This window comes from Salvelinus fontinalis, chromosome 12, assembly GCF_029448725.1.
Source record: "Salvelinus fontinalis isolate EN_2023a chromosome 12, ASM2944872v1, whole genome shotgun sequence".
NCBI lineage: Eukaryota > Metazoa > Chordata > Actinopteri > Salmoniformes > Salmonidae > Salvelinus > Salvelinus fontinalis.
The window spans coordinates 48,835,433-48,860,764 of NC_074676.1; the positions used below are offsets into that span (position 1 = coordinate 48,835,433).

Consider the following 25,332-nt stretch of genomic DNA (forward strand, 5'->3'; position numbering starts at 1 on the left):
CTCTTAATGATCGGCTCTGAAAAGCCAACTGACATTTACTCCTGAGGTGCTGACTTGATGCACCCTCGACAACTACTGTGATTATTATTATTTGACCATGCTGGTCATTTATGAACATTTGAACATCTTGGCCATGTTCTGTTATAATCTCCACCCGGCACAGCCAGAAGAGGACTGGCCACCCCTCATAGCCTGGTTACTCTCTAGGTTTCTTCCTAGGTTTTGGCCTTTCTAGGGAGTTTTTCCTAGCCACCGTGCTTCTACACCTGCATTGCTTGCTGTTTGGGGTTTTGGGCTGGGTTTCTGTACAGCACTTTGAGGTATCAGCTGATGTAAGAAGGGCTATATAAATAAATTTGATTTGATTTGGTTACCAACGTAATTAGAGCAGTAAAAAATAATTGTTTTGTCAAACTCGTGGTATACTGTCTGATACACCACGGCTTTCAGCCAATCAGCATTCAGGGCTCAAACTACCCAGTTTATAATTGTAAATAAATCCCCTTTGCGCATGTCCATTACTACAGATAAATCCGACAGGAAAGTTTGAGGGATGAAAGCTGGACAGAGGATCTCAATCTCTGAGCAAGAAACACTTTGAAGAACATAAAAAAACAGATGCTAGGCTATTTTCTGGCTATTGTGCTGTCATTATGTGCCAGATGTTTTTATTTTTATTTTATTTAACCTATATTTAACTAGGCAAGTCAGTTAAGAACAAATTCTTATTTACAATGACGGCCTCCCCTCACCCGGACGATGTGAGGCCAATTGTGGGCCACCCTATGGGAATGCAGATAACGGCCTCTGTGATACAGCCCGGGTTCGAACCCGCCTCTAGCGTTGCGATGCAGTGCCTTAGACCGCTGTGCCACCCGGGAGTTAAGACTTCAAACCGTTATAAATGGCCCATTTGCAAGATTTACATTTTAATAGGCATAGGCTGCAGATTAAAATCTGGGTTTATGATTGTAATTTGACTTTGCCATGGTTTTCTTAGATAAAGGCAGGAAGCCTATAGCCCCTGATAGGCCTACATCTCATTTCAAGTAGTCTACAGTAACCTAGAAAAAATGTAAGCAAAATGTAACCTGAACGATTAAGCAGTTTGCTTAAGATTAATTTCAAGGTAAGAAGTACTTGTTTCCCAATAGCCTGCTGGAATAGGCTACTGAGGATGGTGTCATAATTTCGATCACTGAATTAAATATGAATAATATGTATATGAACTGAATATGTTTGTCATGATTTTACCTTATATTTTTCCGAGATTCCAGTAGTTATGAACGCGGCAATACGAGGTCAATTCATGAAGTTAGTGATCTTCAGGTCTGAGCTCTAGAAAGAGGCCCGAGTTCAGGAGATGGAATTCCGAGTTGGATGACCGTTCATATGGACTTTTCGCATTCGGCGCTCGTTTTTTTTTTCCAAGTTCCCAGTTGTTTTGAACGCACAAATCGGAAGTCGGAGAATTTCAAATTCCCAGGTCGCAGTTGTTTTGAACGCGGCATAATCTTTGATAGCGGGTACATGCACGTCAGAACGTCGTGTGATGAGACGTCATTACGTTTTAACAATGTTTTTGCAAAGATGGCGGTGGCTGAGTGAATGGACGAAACAGCCCTTTTAGTTCGAACATTTGATTTATTCTGTTTCTTATCCAACATAATCTGATTTCAATAGTTTGTCTTAAATTTCTTAAATATATTCTTATTAAAAAATAACTAGAATGGTAATATGACACAGAGCAAAAAGAAGAAACGGGCGAATCGCAGTCTCCTGCTGGCGAAAAAAATTATTATCAAGGATGGAGGAACGGTGAGTTTACACCAAAATCGCACTATTTGTCATCGTATTTCTTGAGATTAGTTTGCCGCATGTGGTATGTCTGTCTACAATATGTGAAATTTAACGCGCTAGCTCGTTCTGCTTGCCAGCGCCCTGGGGGAAGTTACGATGCCTCTTCCTAGTCCTCTCAAAAACAACAGTGCTAGCTACGTCAGCTAGCTAACGTATCTGCTGGTGCTAACTAACGTTGGCTGTTTGTTTCGTTCTGTGTAACGTTAGCTAGTTATCCTCTAGTAAAGGTATAACTTCTCACTCAGCAGTATGGTAGCTACACTACATGACCAAAAGTATGTGGACACCTGCTCGTCGAACATCTCATTCCAAAATCATGGGCATTAATATGATGTTGGTCTCACCTTTGCTGCTATAACAGCCTCCACTCTTCTGAGAAGGCTTTCCACTAGATGTTCGAACATTTCTGCGGGGACTTGCTTCCATTCAGCCACGAGCATTAGTGAGGTCGGGTAGTGATGTTGGACGATTAGGCCTGGCTCACAGTTGGCATTCCAAAGGTGTTCGATGGGGTTGAGGTCTGGGCTCTGTGCAGGCCAGTAAGGTTATTCTACACTGATCTCGACAGACCATTTCTGTATGGACCTCACTTTGTGCACAGGGGCATTGTCATGCTGAAACAGGAAAGGGCCTTCCCCAGACTGTTGCCACAAAGTTGGAAGAACAGAATCGTCTAGAATGTTATTGTATGCTGTAGAGTTGAGATTTCCCTTCACTGGAACGAAGGGACCCGAACCATGAAACAGCCCCAGACTATTATTCCTACTCCACTAAACGTTACTTTAGGCACTATGCATTCTGGCAGGTACCGTTTTCCTGGCATCCGCCAAATCCAGATTATTCTTTCAGACTGCCAGATGGTGAAGCAGGATTCATCACTCCAGAGAACGCGTTTCCACTGCTCCAGAGTCCAATGGTGGTGAGCTTTACATCACTCCAGCCAACACTTGGCATTGCGCATGGTGATCTTAGGCTTGTGTGCGGCTGCTCAGCCATGGAAACCCATTTCGTGATGTTCCAGACGAACAGTTCTTGATGCTTCCTGCCGGCAGTTTGGAACTCTGTAATGGGTGTTGCAACCGAGGACAGGCAATTATTATTATTATTGTTATTTTTTTTACACGCGCTTCTGCACTCAGGGGTACGGTTCTGTGAGCTTGTGTGGCCTACCACTTCGGGGCTGAGCCGTTGTTGCTCCTAGACGTTTCCACTTCACAATAACAGCACTTACAGTTGACCAGGGCAGAGATTTGACGTGCTAGCTTGTTGGAAAGGTGGCAGCTTATGACGGTGCCACGTAGTGCTGGGCGATATGGCCAAAATACCATATCACGGTATTAAAAAAGAAATGTTGACACTATTATTTGCTTTATAAGTAGTGCATGACCTCAGGGTGGCAACATACATTTCTCCATTATGATTGTTTTATACTGTTCAATTCAATCCAAAATATTTTTTTGCATTTTCATAAATTTCTGCATTTACTGCACTCATTTGAGATCATTTCCACACTGCCATGTAGGGCTGCACTATATGGGCAAACAATCTAAACCTTATTTTGAACCAAATGTTGCAATAGCAATTTGACATAAGATTTAGAGCAAAACACTTGAGTGAACTGTTGGAATCATGGAAATAGAATGATTATTCTAATTCTATAGTTAGAATATGATAGTGGGCACTTTGAATAGTGTTGTTCGACATGAAAACGAAGGAAAATGCCAGGGAGGAGTTATTGTGATAGTGTAGGAACCAAAGTGTTGATAATTGTTTCCTGGGGGACCCTATAATCTTTGGCTACATTGACTGTTTTCTCTTAGCTACTTCATGTAGCTAACATATTAAAGATTCTTGTATTCCTCTTTGATTTAGAAGGTACAGTTGCACAAACAACATGCTGATTTAGAACTACACCATCACTGGTATTATCAGGCAGTATAACTAATTATGTTTACTCTGACTCCGTACATTTATTAGCTAGCTACCTAGTGATTAGCATTAGCGGCGAACAAGATTTAGGCCCAACTTGCTAAGAAAAGACAAACTAGCTGTTTGCAGATGTGAGGAAAAAAAAAAACTAATAGTGTAATTTATAGAATGCTACTGGATTTGTATGAAGAAGCAAATTGAAAACAGCTTTGTTGTCATCAACATTGTTGCATGTGGTGCATTGACCATGCAGACTGAACGCAAGTGCCTTGTGGTCGAGGAACAACAAATGCACTCCTTGAGTGGCAGGGCGGGGCTAGGTCTGTGTGGAAAGCTGCATGGAGAGAGATGACTCAATAGCGAAATAAACTATAAAAATTGACATTAAACCCGGCGTATCACATTTAACAAATCAAACATTCGAATGCCGTTATAGAAGGTAAAGTAAAAACCCAAACCAGTCCATGCATCAATACCGGTATATCGTAAAATACGGCACACTGCCCAGTCCTAGACTGCCACGTTGAAAGTCACTGAGCTCTTAAGTACGGTACATTCTACTGCCAGTGTTTGTCTATGGAGATTGCATGGCCGTGTGCTCAATTTATACACCCGTCAACAAGAGGTGTGGCTGAAACGGCTGAATCCACTAATTGGAAGGGGTTTCCACACACTCTTGGCCTCTGTATATCCATACACAGGGGACCATATTCCTGTTAACAAAAGTCAAATTTGCCAAGACTGCTACTACTGGCTCTTCCAATGTGGGAAATGTAACTTTAGTGGAGTCAATAGTGGCAGATATGAATTCTGTTGTTGATGACTGTAAGCAGGAAGTTGCTACACTGTGTATAATGATGTCCTATTGCTGGGTTTACCTTTTTAATTTATCTTATTTGAAAAAAAGATCATTGAGTATTACTTGTTGCTTGTTGACATACTTACATAGCGGTTTCACTCTGTTCACCAGGCACACGGTTTCGGAGCTCCCAGTGTCTACCATGCTGTAATTGTCATCTTTTTGGAATTTTTTGCCTGGGGCCTTCTTACAGCACCCACTTTGGTGGTAGGTTGTCATCTTTATTACCTATTATTTCATACAATATGATTTGTTGGCTGCTGATGAAACTGTTTAAACAGTAAGGCCCCTGGGCGATTGGTATATGACCAATTTACAACGGCTAAGGGCTGATTTTAATGCTCGATGCAACGTATAGTGCCTTGACACAGCCCTTAGCCGTAGTATATTGGCCATATATCACAAACCCCGAGGTGCCTTATTGCTATTCTAAACTGGTTACCAATGTAATTAGAGCAGTAAAAATACATGTTTTGTCATACCCGTGTTATACAGTCTGTTATAAACTGGGTGGTTCGAGCCCTGAATGCTGGTTGGCTGAATGCAGTGGTATATGAGACCGTATACCACGGGTATGACAAAAGATTTATTCTTACTCTTTTAATTACATTTTAACCAGTTTATAATAGCAATACGGCACCTCAGGGGTTTGTGTTATATGGCCAATATACCACGGGTAAGGGCTGTATCCAGGCACTCCGTGTTGCATCGTGCTTAAGAGCCGTGGTATGTTAGCCGTGGTATATTGGCCATATACCATACCCCCTTGGGCCTTATTGCTTAAATGTACCATGGCTGTCAGTCCGTCAGCATTTGGGCTCGAACCACCCAGTTTATAATCACAATTAAGTCTCCACTATGTGTCCTTATCCCCTTGTTATCCAGGTCCTACATGAGACATTCCCAAAGCATACGTTTCTAATGAATGGCTTGATCCAGGGGGTAAAGGTATGGTGTTTGAACAGGTTTTATTATTTTTGAACAGCACATCTAGTTACACTTCAATTCTATTTCCATTCATTGGGTGTGTCTTCTTATTGTGTTTCAGGGCCTGCTGTCTTTCCTGAGTGCTCCGCTGATTGGTGCCCTGTCTGATGTGTGGGGTCGGAAGTCTTTTCTCCTGCTTACTGTTTTCTTCACCTGCGCTCCCATTCCACTGATGAAGATAAGTCCCTGGTACGATGGCACGCAACCAAAAGGGGGCATAGTTACTAAGATCACCATTCGAAATGAATCATAGTTCTATGGAATCTATTGTGGTTAAACAAATTGGGAAGATCTGAACTTCATGCTGAATTTCATACTGTTCTACTCTACACTACTATATTTTATGCAAGATGCATTTGCTAATATAATGTGATGTGTAGAGATGGAACTGAGAGTCAAGTGTAATAATAACTGAGTGCCATATCCTGCCTCTGTTTCAGGTGGTATTTTGCAGTTATCTCAGTGTCCGGTGTGTTTGCTGTAACCTTCTCCGTGGTCTTTGCCTATGTGGCTGACATCACGCAGGAGCATGAACGCAGCATGGCCTATGGACTGGTATGTATCAGACATTACCTACACAATTTATTCTCATCTTCAACTTTCAAGTTTACCACCTCACCTTTTTTGATTCAGTGATTTGTGGTCCATTTGTGGCTAAAATAGCTATATCCTTTAGAACCTATTTGCAATTTGGTCCCACTTAACAAAGTAGACATTTTGCACAAACTCAAGAAAGTGAAACTCTGATTTTATTTAAAGAGTGGTAGTTGAAGAGTTAGTCAGTAAACCACCTCTACTCTTGTCCGTTAGGTGTCGGCCACCTTTGCTGCTAGCCTGGTGACGAGCCCGGCCATCGGAGCCTACCTGGGCCGTGTGTATGGTGACGGCCTGGTGGTGGTGCTGGCCTCGGCCATCGCTATGCTGGACATCTGCTTCATCCTGGTGGCCGTGCCCGAGTCTCTGCCTGAGAAGATGCGGCCAGCATCCTGGGGGGCTCCCATCTCCTGGGAACAGGCTGACCCCTTTGCTGTGAGTACATGGTCAACTTCTAAAGGCTCAGTCAGTTTCTGTACCCCATTAATTACCCAACTGTATTGTTTCTCTACCCCATGAATTATCCAACTGTTATGTTTATGTACCCCATTAGTGTGCTTTTAGAGTTCAATATGATTTGGATAGGCCAGATGAGATGCCTTCTCTTGACATCGATATGCTTTATTGCAAATTACATGAGGATTCAAGAAGTAAAGGGTTAGCCTAGTCCTACCAATGTACAAATATATTGGCTTGTTTGGGAAACATTCTCAAACCTGTTGAAGATGTGTGCTTCACTTTGGCACTGATCAGGGGTAGTAGCTAGAATTTGTATTAGGCTTTGGTGGGTCTCCGAGACCGAGGAGGAACATGGACATTTCCTTTCTGTCGCGTCACAGTCCTGATGATGGGGAAAGTTTAGAATTCAATGGTATCAATGGAATTGGTGGCAGTGGTGGAGGCGGGTATTGTTCTTGGTAAAAAAAAGGGGGCTCAGCGATAGAATGTGGTGAGAATGGCTGTGCTGCAAGACCTTGTCCTCTTGACTGACAGCCATGGCTTCCCTTATGGAAGCATTATAGCATCTGGTTGTGTGTTGACACTTTCAACTAGCTACTCATGTTACCAGTGGTCCTCTTCAGTCTTACCATTTGCCTCCACAATAACTCCATCACTTAATGTTTTCATTAGATTTCATAAAAGAACAAGACCAACTGAGATATATGCTTTTGGGAAGAGAAACTGACCAATTGTAATGTGGTTAGTTGCAAGAGGTTACACCCTTACAGCTAACCACATTACAATTGGTCAGTTTCTCTTCACAAATGCATACAACATCTCAGTTGGTGTTGTTCATGTATTTGGACTGAATTGTTTGGCACAGGCCATGTTAGTGTACCTCAGCTTTAGTTCTGAACAATGTCTTTCTAATTGGGCATAGAAACCAACAGTGCCCAAAACCGGTTAACCGTGCTGAAATGGCACACAAACATCATTTTAGAAAAACACAATGGGATTTACCCAGCATAAGCAACACGCGTTTAGACCAGGGTGTGTTATACATCATGCAAACCTGAACTCTCCTGAAATGGGTTGTTTGATGGTCTGTGCTATCTGGTATCCTTGGGATGTCCCTTCCCTTAACGTAACTCTTACCTTAACCATTTGAAATGTCAATTTCATTGGGGGGGGGGGGACATCCCAAACTGTTGTTTGAAGGGGGGAGGGAGTGCTACATGGTATACACAGAGGCAAAACAGGGGAACTATTAACATATTATATACACAGAGAGCGGGCTGAAAAGCACATTTCATAATACTCCAAACCGCGTAGTGGCAGCGCCACTAAATGTTTGAGGCTAAATTACACAATGTACAGCAGCTACTCATGGCACAACTTAACAGGTCTTCCTCAGGCAATGTTGAGTGGGAGGAAGGCTATGTTGCTAAAATATATCATCACACAGGCCTCGACATTAACGCTTGTTCGAAACAAGAAAAGAAAATTGTCTGACTAGAAGAATATAGATTTGAGTAGACCGAATGGACAAGTAAAACAAATCTAAGATCATATTAAACAATTACTCCGATCAGAATTGGGGTGGGTTACATTTTGCAGTTTTAAAGCTAATTTCCTGCAATTCTACTCACTGTCATGGGGCTGAGGGAGAGAATTTCCTGAAATTCTACACATTTTACCATGGCTTATGCCGTGTTCGTATGCTGAGTGAATCAAACATAACAATCAATGCCATGACATTTTTGGAATTTTATATTCTTCCTGACTGTCAATGTTTTATTTTGGTGGTTGTTAGTTCTCAAATATCTTGTTTAAAAAAATATATAGCGCCATTATCTTTTTCTACATGAATTATATCTGGTTTTAATAATTTTAAGTTTACCCTGAAAAATGATTTAAAAAATGTTTTATTTGTATAGATTTTTTTGGAGTGGTCCGCAACTGCTAAATGAATATAGGGGAAACACTGAGACCCACGTGGGCACATTTGTTGATATTCCTTGCAAATTTCTGAGTTGTAGCTATTACTGAGTTATAGCACATATTTGGTCAGCAAACAGTCTACATACGGTCAGAAAATTCTTGGGGTCTGCATCAGCTGCGTGTGTGCCAGAGGAGAGAGTTAGACATTTACAGCAGGTAGGCCTAGCCCATAAAAAAATGACAGACTAACGAGATGGCCAATTCAACACATCGTGTAGTTTTTCTATTAGTTAACTATTAAGTGGGGGTGTAATGGTTCACCAAACCCACTGTTCGGTACGTATTGCAGTTTTGAGGTCACGTTTCGGTACAGCGGGAAAATTAAATGCCAACAGTTACTGTAGTTAAATAAAAAATACAAATACAAAGTGCTGATATTCCTGATTCCATATATGATCATGTGTCATATAATGCCTGATGAGATCACCATCAGGAATAACAACTTTTCTTAAATGAAAACATGATTAATCAGTGTGAAGGTATGAAGGTGGCTTGAAATATCAGATTCCAGTCTGTTCCGACTGCAGGAAAAATAACCGATTTGGAATCGAATATGCAAATAAATAGGATTAGGATTTAGGACTTACACAAGATGCTGAAAAACCCTTTTCTAAACCACCGAGAATGGGAGCATATCCATGGCTATAGGCTAAACATGCCTATCGCTATTGTAACTTATTTGGCCTTGTCAGAATTCGCTGCGAATAGCTGTTTGAATGCAGAGGGGAGATTAAGTTTATTTTGATTTATTTTTTGTGTTTCCGTCTTGCTCCCAGTGGTATGAGTACTTGGGTGATGTCGGTGTAAATGTGTCAACATATTTGAGATGCTGGGAGCTGCATATGCTATTCTGGTTGAGCAATGGCTACATAGTACTGTTAACTCTCTGTCCATCGCCATTGTAATCTACTGTGAAGCCAAAATGTTCTCAAACTGGGAATTTAGACGATGATGGAGAATCCTGGTTTATCGACCCCACCACTCGTACTCGTACAGAACTAGTTCCCGAATTTTGATTACAACGTGCATAGCCTATAGCTGTTGTTTGATTATTATAATTTATTTTATTTGGGTTGAACCAAGGTCCCCATACCGAATGTTCAGTACGAATACATTTACCCTTACACCCCTAATTCTCTGGATATGTTAGATGAAATGGCTTACTTTTTTAATCATAGGCTACCATCTATTGTCTTACTTGTCACTGATAAAAAATTATATTCTATTGTCTATTGTTGATAGTCTATAAAGAGAAAGCTACAAAAAGAGACCTAGCATTGGTCTTGGCTAGCCCACTGTAGGCCTTGGCTAGCCCACTGTAGGCCTTGGCTAGCCCACTGTAGGCCTTGGCTAGCCCACTGTAGGCCTTGGCTAGCCCACTGTAGGCCTTGGCTAGCCCACTGTAGGCCTTGGCTAGCCCACTGTAGGCGTACAGTATCAATATTTATTTTGAAAAGCAGTCGGTCTTAAAGGGGCAACATCCTATTTTGAGATGTAATAAATAATTACAGACCTGCTTTAGAAACAAACATTTATGCAATTAATCTAATGCAATTGTATCAAATAGAGTAATGTCTTGCGTTGTAAAATTATATCATACAGCTTTTAATACATAATTAAATAATAACCAAATGTAGCCTATTACTAGCTGAATATAGAGAGAAAGCATACACCCCAATGCATTTAACTGCCATTGAGGGGGAAAAAGTGAACATTGAACCCTGAGTAAATATATCCGAATCAATGCAAGAACAGAAGGGCATGCTAAGATGGCTAGTCATTATTAGTCAGGTCATTTAAAAATTGGTGCGACCAAAAGGTTAGTGGAAAAAGCTAGTCTAGAGCCCTGGATTGACCTACAACAATGAGGCTAAAGGATTTTTTTTTTTTTGTCTGAGCGAAATCTCTCCCCCTCGCTTGCTCTCTGGTTGTGACCCAGTTCTCATAGAAGGCCTCCTTTCTGCCATAAGACTTGTGAAGGAGTGGATGGGTGTTCATTGTACATCATATTGTTATCACCAACCTAACCCCTTGCTCTCTGTCTCCAGTCTCTAAGGAAAGTGGGCCAGGATTCCACTGTGCTGCTCATCTGTATAACAGTGTTCCTGTCCTACCTCCCCGAGGCTGGCCAGTACTCCAGCTTCTTTCTCTACTTACGACAGGTATTCTCTACTTACAATGTGTTCTGTCAAACGTATGGCCCAAATAAACAGTGTGTGTGTGTGTGTCAGACGCATGTCAGATGTGTCCACCCCCTTCCTGTATTAAAATTATGCTCAAATGTTTATTCTATTCTACTACCATTTACTTTGTTCGTAATCTTATCTTGTATTATTTCTTCTTATTGTCGAGAAGGAACCTGCAAGTAAGAATTTCGTTGGACGGTGTATCCTGTACATAAGACAAACTTACCTTTTTGAGTTGTTATTACCATGATCAATGTCACGGAGGTCAAGTCCCCTTCATAGTCAAAATATTTGGCAGACTTGTCGAGCGGGTTTGACTATAGTTAATTTGAAGAACACTACAAAGTAATTTCACAAAAGGTCCGTTACACCGTTCATTGTAGTTCTTTGCTGCTTGCAGCTACACTACATGCTCGTCGAACATCTCATTCCAAAATCATGGGCATTAATATGGAGATGGTCCCCCATTTGCTAACAGCCTTCACTCTTCTGGGAAGGCTTTCCACTAGATGTTGGAATATTGCTGCAGGGTCTTGCTTCCATTTAGCCACAAGAGCATCAGTGAGGTTGGGCACTGATGTTGGACAATTAGGCCTGGCTTGCAATCAGCGTTCCAATTCATCCCAAAGGTGTTTAAAGGAGTTGAGGTCAGGGCTTTGTCCAGGCCAATCAAGTTCTTCCACACTGATCTCGACAAAACATTTCTGTATGGAACTCACTTTGTGCATGGGGGCATCGTCATGCTGAAACATGAAAGGGCCTTCCCCAAAGTTGGATGTACAGAATTGTCTAGAATGTTATTGTATGGTGTAGAGTTAAGATTTCCTTTCTCTCGAACTACAGGGCCTAGCCCGAACCATGAAAAACAGCCCCAGACCATTATTCCTCCTCCAACAAACTTTACAGTTGGCACTATGCATTGGGGCAGGTAGCGTTCTCCTGGTATCTGCCAAACCCAGATTACTCCGTTGGACTGCCAGATGGTAAAGCATGATTCATCACTCCAGAGAATGTGTTTCCACTGCTCCAGAGTCCAATGGCGGCGAACTTTACACCACTCCAGCTGACGCTTGGTATTGCGCATGGTGATTTTAAGCTTGTGTGCGGCTGCTCGGTCATGGAAACCCATTTTTTGGAAGCTTCCGACGAACAGTTTTTGTGCTGACTATATTTACGCGCTTCAGCACTCGGCGGGTCCCGTTCTGTGAGCTTGTGTGGTCTACCACTTCGCGGCGGAGCCGTTGTTGCTCTTAGATGTTTCCACTTGACAATAACAGCACTTAAAATTGACTGGGCAGCTCTAGTAGGGCAGAAATTTCAAACTGACTTGCTGGAAAGGTTGCATCCTATGGCGGTGCCGCTTTGAAAGTCACTGAGCTCTTTAGTACGGGCCATTCTACTGCCAATGTTTGGCTATGGAGATTGAATGGCTGTGTGCTGAAATAGCCAAATCCACTCATTTCAGAGGTGTCTACATGTAGTGTATATTTAGCTAAATCATTGTCTTTGCTTTATGATGGTATAGTTACTTTGGTCTCACTGGCAGTACAATCACATGCATTTTGTTTAATTTATTTTTTCTACAGATTATGGGATTTTCACCTGAAAGTGTTGCAGCTTTCATAGCTGTTCTAGGACTGCTTTCAATCGTTGCACAGGTTAGTTGTCATTCAATTAGCATGTACAGTGCCTTCAGAAAGTACTCATACCCCTTGACTTATTCTACATTTTGTTGTGTTACAGCCTGAATTCTAAATGGATTAAATATATTATTTTCTCACCCATCTACACACAATGCCCCACAACGACAAAGTGAAAACGTGTTTAAAGATGGGTTTTTTGTGCAATTTTATTGAAAATTAAATAAATAAATATTTTATAAGTATTCACACCCCTTTGCTATGACACTCCAAATTTAGCTTGGGTGCATCCAATTTCCTTTGATTATCCTTGGGATTTCACTACAACTTGATTGGAGTACACGTGTTGTCAATTCAATTCTTTGAACATGATTTAGAAAGAAACACAACTGTCTATATAAGGTCCCACAGTTGACAGTGCATGTCAGAGCAGAAACTATACCATGAAGTCCAAGGAACTGTCCGTGGGGCTATGATATAGAATTGTGATGAGGCATATATCCGGGGAAAGGTATAAAACTATTTCTACAGTGTTGAAAGTTTCCAAGAGCACAGTTGTCTCCTTCACTGGGAAAAAATAAATAAATATGGAACTACACAGACTGCCTAGATCTGGCTGAGCAACCAAGGAAAACATTTGTTTAACCCTTATTTTACCAGGTAAGTTGACTGACAACACATTCTCATTTACAACAACGACCTGGGGAATAGTTACAGAGGAGTGGGGAAGAATGAGACAATTGGAAGAAGGACCTTGGTCAGGGAGGTGACCAGGAACCCAATGACCACTGACAGAACTGCATAGTTCCTTGGCTAAGATGGGAGAACCTGCCAGGAGGAAAACAATCTCTACAGCACCTCACCAATCTAGGCTTTATGGAAGAGTGGCCAGACGGAGGCCACTCCTGAGAAGAAGTCACATGACCGCACGCCTAGAGTTTGCAAAAAGGCATGTGAAAGACACTGCGAGCATAAGGCAAAATATTCTGTGGTCTGATGAGACGATGTAACTCTTTGGTCTGATTGCAAAGCGCTATGCAAAGCTAGTCACCCATCTAAAACCATCCCTACCATGAAGCATGGTGGCGGCAGCATCATGCTATGGGGATGCTTTTCAGCAGCAGGGACTGTGAGACCGGATAGAGGAAACAATGAAAACAGGCAAATCTTTGATGAGAGCCTGCTTCAAAGTACAAACAACCTTAGACTGGGGGCAAAGATTTACGTTCCAACAGGACAATGACCCCAAGCATACAGCCAAAGCAATGCTGGGTAGGCTTCATAACAAGAATGTGAAAGTCCTTGAGTGGCCCAGCCACAGCCCAGACTTGAATCTCATTGAAAATCTGTGGAAAGACTTGAAGATTGCTGTTCACCGCCACTCCCCATCTAACTTAACAGAGCTTGAGAAAATACGCAAGAAAGAATGGGGGGAAAAATCCCCAAATCCAGATTAATAAATATTAGCAAAGGTGATGCAGACTTGCCCAAGATAACTGAAACCTGCTTCAACAGAGTATTGACTCGGCAAAATAAAATTGCTAAAATTTCTAAAACGTTTCCACTTAGTCATTATGGGGTATTTCATCAATTTTGAATTCAGGCTGTAAGGCAACAAAACGTGGAATAAGGGGTATGAATACTGTCTGAAGGCGCTGTAATCCCAATCTCTGCCATGTTATGTTAACCTGGTTTGGGCATTAATGAGAACATTCATTATATGCAATATTAACATTCAAATAAATGGTTTCCAATTCTATTATTTTTCTTTCTGTCAGACAGTAGTATTAAGTTTACTAATGCGTTCCATCGGGAACAAGAACACTATCTTGCTCGGCCTCGGGTTCCAGATACTACAGCTCGCCTGGTATGGGTTTGGCTCCGAGCCATGGTAAGCTTTTTTAATGTGACTCATCTGATTCAGGTCAATGAAGAGATACTCTTTCAAGTGACTTAATCTGTTTTCTCTCATCTCTCTACAGGATGATGTGGGCAGCAGGGGCTCTAGCAGCCATGTCAAGCATCACTTTCCCAGCAATCAGTGCTTTGGTTTCCCGCACTGCTGAACCAGACCAACAAGGTTTGTACTTAGTTATAGTTTTATTTTGCATCTATGCATAGTCACTTTACCCTCTATCTACATGAACATATTAGCTAAATTACCTCGACTAACCCATACCGCTGCACAGTGACTCTGTACCGGTACCCTTTGTATATAGCCTCTTTTATACTGTAGTTATTTTATTACTATTTTTCCTTAAGTTTATTTAGCGCATTGTTTCTTACTTTTGAACTCTTCATTGTTGGTTAAGGGCTCATACGTAAGCATTTCACAGTAAGTTGTATTCGGCGCATGTGACAAATCAAGGCAAATCCTTCAAGGAAAGGAAATAATTATATAAATACAGTGGGGCAAAAAAGTATTTAGTCATCCACCAATTGTGCAAGTTCTCCCACTTAAAAAGATGAGAGAGGCCTGTAATTTTCATCATAGGTACACTTCAACTATGACAGACAAAATGAGGGGGAAAAAATCAGAAAATCACATTGTAGGATTTTTAATGAATTTATTTGCAAATTATGGTTAGGTCAATAAATTAGTATTAGGTCAATAACAAAAGTTGATCTCAATACTTTGTTATATACCCTTTGTTGGCAATGACAGAGGTCAAATGTTTTCTGTAAGTCTTCACAAGGTTTTCACACACTGTTGCTGGTATTTTGGCCCATTCCTCTATGCAGATCTCCTCTAGAGCAGTGATGTTTTGGGGCTGTTGCTGGGCAACACGGACTTTCAACTCCCTCCAAAGATTTTCTATGGGGTTGAGATCTGGAGACTGGCTAGGCCACTCCAGGACCTTGAAATGCTTCTTACGAAGCCACTCCTTCGTTGCCCGGGCGGTGTGTTTGGGATCATTGTCATGCTGAAAGACCCAGCCACGTTTCATCATCAATGCCCTTGCTGATGGAAGGAGGTTTTCACACATCATCTCACGATACATGGCCCCATTCATTCTTTCCTTTACACGGATCAGTCGTCCTGGTCCCTTTGCAGAAAAACAGCCCCAAAGCATGATGTTTCCACCTCCATGCTTCACAGTAGGTATGGTGTTCTTTGGATGCAACTCAGCATTCTTTGTCCTCCAAACACGACGAGTTGAGATTTTACCAAAAAGTTATATTTTGGTTTCATCTGACCATATGACATTCTCCCAATCTTCTTCTGGATCATCCAAATGCTCTCTAGCAAACTTCAGACGGGCCTGGACATGTACTGGCTTAAGCAGGGGGACACGTCTGGCACTGCAGGATTTGAGTCCCTGGCGGCGTAGTGTGTTACTGATGGTAGGCTTTGTTACTTTGGTCCCAGCTCTCTGCAGGTCATTCACTAGGTCCCCCCGTGTGGTACTGAGGTTTTTGCTCACCGTTCTTGTGATCATTTTGACCCCACGGGGTGAGATCTTGCGTGGAGCCCCAGATCGAGGGAGATTATCAGTGGTCTTGTATGTCTTCCATTTCCTAATAATTGCTCCCACAGTTGATTTCTTCAAACCAAGCTGCTTACCTATTGCAGATTCAGTCTTCCCAGCCTGGTGCAGGTCTACAATTTTGTTTCTGGTGTCCTTTGACAGCTCTTTGGTCTTGGCCATAGTGGAGTTTGGAGTGTGACTGTTTGAGGTTGTGGACAGGTGTCTTTTATACTGATAACAAGTTCAAACAGGTGCTATTAATACAGGTAACGAGTGGAGGACAGAGGAGCCTCTTAAAGAAGTTGTTACAAGTCTGTGAGAGCCAGAAATCTTGTTTGTAGGTGACCAAATACTTATTTTCCACCATAATTTGCAAATAAATTCATAAAAAATCCTACAATGTGATTTTTCTGGATTTTTTTTCTTCTAATTTTGTCTGTCATAGTTGAAGTGTACCTATGATGAAAATTACAGGCCTCTCATCATGTGGGAAAAATTGCACAATTGGTGGCTGACTAAATACTTTTTTGCCCCACTATGTCATTTTTCTGAACTATCCCTTTAACTTGCCTGGTGAAGTAAAGGTTGAATGCAATCCAATTGATAAATTATTGTTGGCTGTCATCTCACAGGAGTGGGCCAGGGGATGGTGACAGGGATCCGGGGGCTGTGTAATGGCCTGGGCCCTGCGCTCTACGGCTTCATCTTCTACATCTTCCACGTGGAGCTGGATGCCCCCCCAGATGGCAACGGGGACACTCCGGTCCATACTCAAGCCCACCTTCAGCTCCTCCCACAGGTTAGCCCCCAGCTCCCCAACCTTTTCTGCTCCTCTCACAAGTTAGCCCCCAGCTTCCCAACCTTTTCAGCTCTTCCCACAGGTTAGCCCCCAGTGCCACACCCCTAACACCAACCTTTTCAGCTCCTCCCACAGGTTAGCCCCCAGTGCCACACCCCTAACACCAACCTTTTCAGCTCCTCCCACAGGTTAGCCCCCAGTGCCACACCTCTAACACCAACCTTTTCAGCTCCTCCCACAGGTTAGCCCCCAGAGCCACACCCCTAACCCCAACCCTGTTCTGCTCCTCCCCCATCTTAGCCCCCAGAGCCACATCCCCAACCTTTTCTGCTCCTCTCACAAGTTAGCCCCCAGCTCCCCAACCTTTTCAGCTCTTCCCACAGGTTAGCCCCCAGAGCCACACCCCTAACCCCAACCCTTTTCAGCTCCTCCCACAGGTTAACCCCCAGCGCCACACCCCCAACCTTTTCAGCTCCTCCCACAGGTTAGCCCCCAGCGCCACATCCCCAACCTTTTCAGCTCCTCCCACAGGTTAGCCCCCAGCGCCACATCCCCAACCTTTTCAGCTCCTCCCACAGGTTAGCCCCCAGCGCCACACCCCCAACCTTTTCAGCTCCTCCCACAGGTTAGCCCCCAGCGCCACACCCCCAACCTTTTCAGCTCCTCCCACAGGTTAGCCCCCAGCGCCACACCCCCAACCTTTTCAGCTCCTCCCACAGGTTAGCCCCCAGCGCCACACCCCCAACCTTTTCAGCTCCTCCCACAGGTTAGCCCCCAGCGCCACATCCCCAACCTTTTCTGCTCCTCTGCCTTATTGTTTAGATCTTTAGCCCAAACCCGACGGGGCTTGAATTTTCAGGCCCAATCAAACTTCTACTCGTCCTCACAATACACAACCAGAACCAGCCAGATAATACATTTGACTTAGTTAGCGTAGACTTTGAAGGTTTGTTTTGACAGCCAGGATACCTCCTCAAAAATGACCAGACAGTTTAACAAGGTTCTATCCCTGTCTTAAAAGGTACTATGATTATTTAGACACTGTGCACACTTAGAGGGTTTTGGGCAGTATTTAATGTTAATTAGTTATCAAGTATCAATACATTTGTGTAACCCTCATTTGTTAAATGTTCCTAATTTTGTCACTTCAGGTATGGAAAATGTGAACCTTTTATTTCCTCCTCAGAGTTCCATCATTCCTGGCCCGCCCTTCCTCTTCGGAGCATGCTCAGTGCTACTAGCGCTCCTGGTGGCACTCTTCATACCAGAGCAACCTCACCTAGGCCTCCGGCCCGGCAGCTGGAAGAAGCACAGCTCGCCCCATGGACACCCTCACAGCTTGCGGCCGCCCGGGGAGGCCAAAGAGCCCCTACTGCAGGACTCAAACGTGTAACACTGGCTACTTAGGCCAGATGCCCTCCCTCTTCACAAAGAAAGAGAGCTCCTTATATAGGTATAACAGACAGCAATCTAAAAGCTATATTGAGTTACCACTATATATGTATACATAGGAGTATATGTTTTTGAGAGAAAGTTCTATCCAAAGGCACTATTTGCAATGGCTTATTTATTGATTTTTGTTTTTTCCTTGAACTTTTACAACAACAAAAAATATTCCCTTGACTGTTGTTTTGATGATATTGAACAGGGGCGTAGCTCACTCAGGGACGTACACCTGGTAAGACGGGGCTGTTTCTGAACAAAGTGTTCCACATTCAGAAGAGGTTCTCAACAAAAGCAACCTAGAAAGATAAACACATCATAGACTGGTTAGTCCTCTAGAATTGGGCCTTCAGCTTTACTGAACGTGGTGTGAGAAAATGACACTGCGGGGCCGAGTTGGAAATTCAGGTGGCATTTCCCCAGATCTCAGCATAAAAAGCCTTAATCCACATAACCATGGAATGTGAAAACGCAATGGACTTGGAATGGTACAGCTGAATTTTTAAAGCACCTTTTATTTTGAACCTGATATCAAACTGCTGCCTATATGAATTCCTACTACCACTTCGTCAGACTGACTGGTGCCTTCCCTTGGCTTTGAAAATGCTGTTTGGGGGGTTGGGAGTGTGTTACTTTTTGACGGGACCACAGTGAGATCTTGGATCGCCCCCTGATCGCTCTCTCTGACATCACGGAATGTGTGACAGATTGGCTTGGTATTTTTAGTCTTTTATTCTCATTTGTACGTGTATACGGCCATGTCCCTGACATGTATGGATCGTACAGTTACAGGAAATGATCATACAAGAAGGGTTTGCCTTTTTTAAATATCTCGTCATCAACCAACACGTTGCATAGTTACGGAATCCATAGATCCATCTCCAGTGGCCTTCTATAAACCATTTCACTTGTACAATGCGCTCTTGTTTTAACTTGCTAATTGACCAAATACCAAAAGAAAGTACATATTGAATCATGAAAGTTGTGAAATATTAGTTGTGTGCTCTAGTTATTTATGAGTTGGTGTTCTGTAAAACATTGCAGTTTCTTAATACTGTATGCTGTTTTCTTTTCCATGTATTGTAATATTGTTTTGCTGCCTTATTTCAACCTTTTAAACATTAAATTGTTGACTGACCTTGTAAATATACATTAAGTATAGAACCATGCATTTCAATAAAGTGGAATATTTTGATGTATGTTGGATTTATGGCTGGGAAACCTGTGCTGTTTTAGGTGAACAGAATATTGAGCCAAATCCAAACCAGTATGACAAGTCTATACTGTAGGTAATGCATCTGGTAGTCAATGCATTTTAAGGTTCCACCCATATCCTTTAATTGTACACTCTATAAGATAAATTAATCTTTTTGTATGTTTGTTTTCCAAGTTACACTGTGTTAGGAAGCAGACTCCATCTCGCCTGTTGTCAAATACACATTGCAGGCAGTTATTTTACCAAGAAAACATTTAACCTCATGTTCTGTTTCTTATCTTACCTAAAAAAAAATGTAAGGTTATTTTGCAATGCAACGATTTCAGGAAATCCACAAGATGCATATCAACTTCTCAGTTTGATGATGACAAACCAGCTAATGTATACTGAACAAAAATATAAATGCAACAATTTAAAAGATTTTACTGAGTTAAAATTCATAAGGAAATCAGGCAATTTAGTCTGGTTTTAGACCATCATAGCACTGAGACTGCACTTGTGAAGGTGGTAAATTACCTTTTAATGGTGTCAGACTGAGGCTCTGCATCTGTGCTCGTGCTCCTAGACCTTAGTGCTGCTTTCGATGCCATCGATCACCACATTCTTTTGGAGAGATTGGAAACCCAAATTGGTCTACACGGACACGTTCTGGCCTGGTTTAGATCTTATCTGTCGGAAAGATATCAGTTTGTCTCTGTGGATGGTTTGTCCCATGACAAATCAACTGTAAATTTCTGTGTTCCTCAAGGCTCCGTTTTAGGACCACTATTGTTTTCTCTATATTTTACCTCTTGGCGATGTCATTCGGAAACATAGTGTTAACTTTCACTGCTATGCGGATGACACACAGCTGTACATTTCAATGAAACATGGTGACGCCCCAAAATTGCCCTCCCTGGAAGGCTGTGTTTCAGACGTAAAGAAGTGGATGGCGGCAAATTTTATACTTTTAAACTCGGACAAAACAGAGATGCTTCTTCTAGGTCCCATGAAACAAAGAGATCTTCTGTTGAATCTGACAATTAATCTTGATGGTTGTACAGTCGTCTCAAATAAAACTGTGAAGGACCTCGGCATTACTTTGGACCCTGATCTCTCTGTTGACGAACATATCAAGACTGTTTCAAGGACAGCTTTTCTCCATCTATGTAACATTGCAAAAATCAGAAACTTAATGTCTAAAAATCATGCAGAAAAATGTATCCATGCTTTCGTCACTTCTAGGTTAGACTACTGCAATGCTCTACTTTCCGTCTATCCGGATAGAGCATTAAATAAACTTCAGTTAGTGCTAAATATGGCTACTAGAATCTTGACTAGAACCAAAAAATGTGATCATATTACTCCAGTGCTAGCCTCCCTACACTGGCTTCCTGTTAAGGCAAGGGCTGATTTCAAGGTTTTACTGCTTACATGGGCTTGCGCCTACCCATCTTTCCGATTTGGTCCTGCTGTACATACCTACACGTACGCTACGGTCACAAGACGCAGGCCTCCTTACTGTCCCTAGAATTTCTCAGAAAACAGCTGGAGGCAGGGCTTTCTCCTATAGAGCTCCATTTTTATGGAATGGTCTGCCTACCCATGTGAGAGACGCAGACTCGGTCTCAACCTTTAAGTCTTATTGAAGACATCTCTTCAGTAGGTCCTATGATTGAGTGTAGTCTGGCCCAGGAGTGTGAAGGTGAACGGAAAGGCTCTGGAGCAACGAACCGCCCTTGCTGTCTCTGCCTGGCCGGTTCCCCTCTCTCCACTGGGATTCTCTGCCTCTAACCCTATTACAAGGGCTGAGTCACTGGTGCTCTTCCATGCCGTCCCTAGGAGGGGTGTGTCACTTGAGTGGGTTGAGTCACTGACGTGATCTTCCTGTCTGGGTTGGCGCTCCCCCTTTGGTTGTGCCGTGGGGGAGGTCTTTGTGGGCTATACTCGGCCTTGTCTCAGGATGGTAAGTTGGTGGTTGAAGTTATCCTTCTAGTGGTGTGGGGGCTGTGCGTTGGCAAAGTGGGTGGGGTTATATCCTGCCTGTTTAGCCCTGTCCGGGGGTATCGTCGGACGGAGCCACAGTGTCTCCCGACCCCTCCTGTCTCAGCCTCCAGTATTTATGCTGCAGTAGTTTATGTGTTGGGGGGGCTAGTGTCAGTCTGTTATATCTCTATATATCTGTAGACAGTATTTCTCCTGTCTTATCCGGTGTCCTGTGTGAATTTAAGTATGCTCTCTCTAATTCTCTCTTTTTCTCTCTTTCTCTCTTGGAGGACCTGAGCCCTTGGACCATGCCTCAGGACTACTGGCCTGATGACTCCTAGCTGTCCCCAGTCCACCTGGTCGTGCTGCTGCTCCAGTTTCAACTGTTCTGTCTGCGGCTATGGAACCCTGACCTGTTCACCGGACGTGCTACCTGTCCCAGACCTGCTGTTTTCAACTCTTTCGAGACAGCAGGATGGGTAGAGATACTCTGAATGATCGGCTATGAAAAGCCAACTGACATTTACTCCTGAGGTGCTGACCTGTTGCACCCTCGACAACCACTGTGATTATTATTATTTTACACTGCTGGTCATCTATGAATATTTGAACATCTCGGCCATGTTCTGTCATAATCTCCACCCGGCACAGCCAGAGGAGGACTGGCCACCCCTCATAGCCTGGTTCCTCTCTAGGTTTCTTCCTAGGTTCTGGCCTTTCTAGGGAGTTTTTCCTAGCCACTGTGCTTCTACACCTGCATTGCTTGCTGTTTGGGGGTTTAGGCTGGGTTTCTGTACAGGACTTTGTGGCATCAGCTGATGTAAGAAGGGCTTTATAAATACATTTGATTGATTGATTGAATTTAAATAAATACATTTGTCCCTATGAATTTTATCTATGAATCTATGAATTTAAAATGATTGGGAAGAGAGATACAGTGCATTCTGAATGTATTCACATCCCTTCACTTTATCCACATTTTGTTACAATAGAACCTTATTCTGAAATTGAAACAATAAAAATCCTAATCAATCTCCCCAAAATACCCCATAATGACAAAGCGAAAACAGACTCGAAATTGAGCTCAGGTGCATCCTGTTTCCATTGATCATCCTTGAGATGGAATCCACCTGTGGTGAATTCAATTGATAGTACATGATTTGGAAAGGCACACACCTGTCTATATAAGGCCCCACATTTGAATCAGAGCAAAAACCAAGCTATGAGGTCAAAATAATTGTCCGAAGAGCTCTGAGACAGGATTGTGTCGAGGCACAGATCTGGGAAAGGGTAACAAATAAAATCTGCTGCATTGAAGGTCCCCAAGAACACAGTGGCCTCCATCATTCTTCAATGGAAGAGGTCTGAAACCACCAAGACTCTTCCTGGCCAAACTGATCAGTCGGGGGAGAAGGGCCTAGGTCAGGGAGGTGACCCGATGGTCACTCTGACAGCTCCAAAGTTTCTCTGTGGAGATGGGAGAACTTTCCACATGTCAGTAAAAGGCACATGACAGCCCGCTTGGACTCTCAGATTATGAGAAACAAGATTCTCTGGTCTGACGAAACCACTCTGGTGTGAATTCCAAGCGTCACATCTGGAGGAAACCAGGCACCGCACATCACCTGGCCAATACCATCCCTACGGTGACGCATGGTGGCAGCATCATGCTGTGGGGATGTTTTTCAGTGGCAGGGACTGGGAGACTAGTCAGGCTCAAGGAAAAGATGAACCAATCAAAGTGCAGAGAGTTCCTTGATGAAAACCTGCTCTAGAGCGCTCAGGACCTCAGACTGGCGCGAAGGTTCACCTTCCAACAGGACAACGACCCTAAGCACACAAACAAGACAACGCAGGAGTGGCTTTGGGACAAACTTCTGAATGTCCTTGAGTGGTCCAACCAGAGCCAAGACTTGAAACTGATCGAAGATCTCTGGAGAGACATGAAAATAGCTGTGCAGCGACGCTCTTCATCCAACCTGACAGAGCTTGAGAGGATCTGTAGAGAAGAATGGAAGAAACTCCCAAAATACAGGGCTGCCAAGCTTGTAGCATCATACCCAAGAAAACTCGAGGCTGTAATCGCTGCCAAAGGTGCTTCAAAAAGTACTGAGTAAAGGGTCTGAATACTTATGTAAATGTGATATTTCCATTTTTGAGTTGTAGTACATTTGCAAAAAAAAAATATATGTTTTTGCTTTGTCATTATGGGGTACTGTGTGTAGATTGATGAGGGGAGAAAAAAATATTTCATATATTTTTGAAAAAGGCTGTAATGTAACAATGTGTGAAGGGGTCGGAATACTTTCCGAATGCATCTGTTGGTCACAGATACCTTAAAAGGTAGGGATGTGGATCGGAAAACCAGTCAGTATCTGGCGTGACCATTTGCCTCATGTAGCACAACACATCTCCTTCGCATAGGATTGATGTTGTCCCACTCCTCTTCAATGGCTGTGTGAAGTTACTGTATATTGGCGGGAACTGGAACACGCTGTCGATCCAGAGCATCCCAAATGGGTGACATGTCTGGTGAGTATGCAGGCCCAGTGGCGACCCGTCATTCAGGGCAGGAGGGGCAGCCAGCGGAAAATACGGAGCGTAGGGGTTGGTAATGTTCTCTAGTTGTGCCATGCTTGGCTCAGTGTTCTGTCACTCATTGGGACACTACGTCATACAAAATCTATGGGGGGTAGCTAAAATTCAAGCCTCTTGGGTGCTGCCATAGTTACATTAGAAGTACCCATCCAGGATCATTTGCCACACTTAAAATGACGTCAATACACATATGTACCATAGCTTTCATTGGACTGACTATATCAACATACTTTCAAAATCTTGCTAGCAAGCTAGACAAGCAGTCATCGTCATGAATCAAGTCGACAATCTACTGGCAAATCCTTTTCAATCCTTGTCATATGAAGATAAATAATTAAAATAAATACACATAAAACATATCGTTGCTCATTGGCCATAGAAGATGGCGCCGGAGGGGATGGCTGCTGTTTTTTGGGCTCTTAACCAACCGTGCTATTTTGTTTGTTTTTTGCATTGTTTGTAACTTATTTTGTTCATAATGTTGCTGCTACCGTCTCTTATGACCGAAAAGAGCTTCTGGACATCAGAACAGCAATTACTCACCTTGAACTGGACAAATCATTTTTCTTTAATGAGTCGGGCGAGAGGGATTTACTCCAGACACCCGACAAGACCCTCATCCCAGTCATTTGCATGCGAAAAACACAGAAATATCGCGGAAGGAGATCGGGGTTCCTTGTAAGGATCCGGCAATGAGTGGCTAATCTGCCTTTGCCATCGGTACTATTGGCCAATGTACAATCGCTGGATAATAAAGTGAACGAACTACAAGCACGTATATCCTACCAACGGGACATTAAAAATGAATATCTTATGTTTCACCGAGTCGTGGCTGAACGACGACATGAATAACATACAGCTGGCGGGTTATACACTGTAACTGCAGAATAGAACAGCAGCCTCTGGTAAGACAAGGGGTGGCGGTCTATGTATATTTGTAAACAACAGCGGGTGCACGATATCTAAGGAAGTCTCAAGGTTTTGCTCGCCTGAGGTAGAGTATCTCATGATAAGCTGTAGACCACACTATCTACCAAGAGAGTTTTATCTATATTCTTCATAGCCGTCTATTTATCATCACAAACCGATGCTGGCACTAAGACAGCACTCAATGAGGTGAAAACGGCCATAAGCAAACAGGAAACCGCTCATCCAGAGGTGGTGCTCCTAGTGGCCGGGTACTTTAATGCAGGGAAACTTATATCCATTTTAGTCATTTCTACCAGCATGTTAAATGTGCAACTAGAGGAGAAAAAAACTCAAGACCACCTTTACTCTACACACAGAAACGTCTACAAAGCTCTCCGTCGCCCTCCATTTGGCAAATCTGACCATAATTCTATC

At 42.9% G+C, this 25,332-nt stretch overlaps 1 protein-coding gene across 1 annotated transcript; it reads left to right on the forward strand.

The window, feature by feature from the left end:
- The first annotated feature begins 1,555 nt into the window (after positions 1-1,555).
- LOC129867545 (hippocampus abundant transcript 1 protein-like) lies at positions 1,556-19,408 on the forward strand. The gene is made up of 12 exons (XM_055941016.1): positions 1,556-1,818; positions 4,760-4,855; positions 5,534-5,596; positions 5,697-5,824; positions 6,076-6,190; positions 6,446-6,664; positions 10,720-10,833; positions 12,444-12,515; positions 14,276-14,388; positions 14,480-14,577; positions 16,600-16,766; positions 17,953-19,408. Exons 1-12 carry the CDS (start codon positions 1,738-1,740, stop codon positions 18,157-18,159), a joined length of 1,473 nt encoding a protein of 490 aa, XP_055796991.1. The 5' UTR covers positions 1,556-1,737; the 3' UTR covers positions 18,160-19,408.
- The last annotated feature ends 5,924 nt before the right edge of the window (positions 19,409-25,332 follow it).

Coding starts and splice junctions, on each gene's coding strand:
- LOC129867545 (XM_055941016.1), top strand. CDS start 1,738: ATGACACAGAGCAAAAAGAAGAAACGGGCGAATCGCAGTCTCCTGCTG. Junction 5,825..6,075: donor CTGATGAAGATAAGTCCCTG/GTACGATGGCAC, acceptor CCTCTGTTTCAG/GTGGTATTTTGCAGTTATCT. Junction 6,191..6,445: donor GCAGCATGGCCTATGGACTG/GTATGTATCAGA, acceptor CTTGTCCGTTAG/GTGTCGGCCACCTTTGCTGC.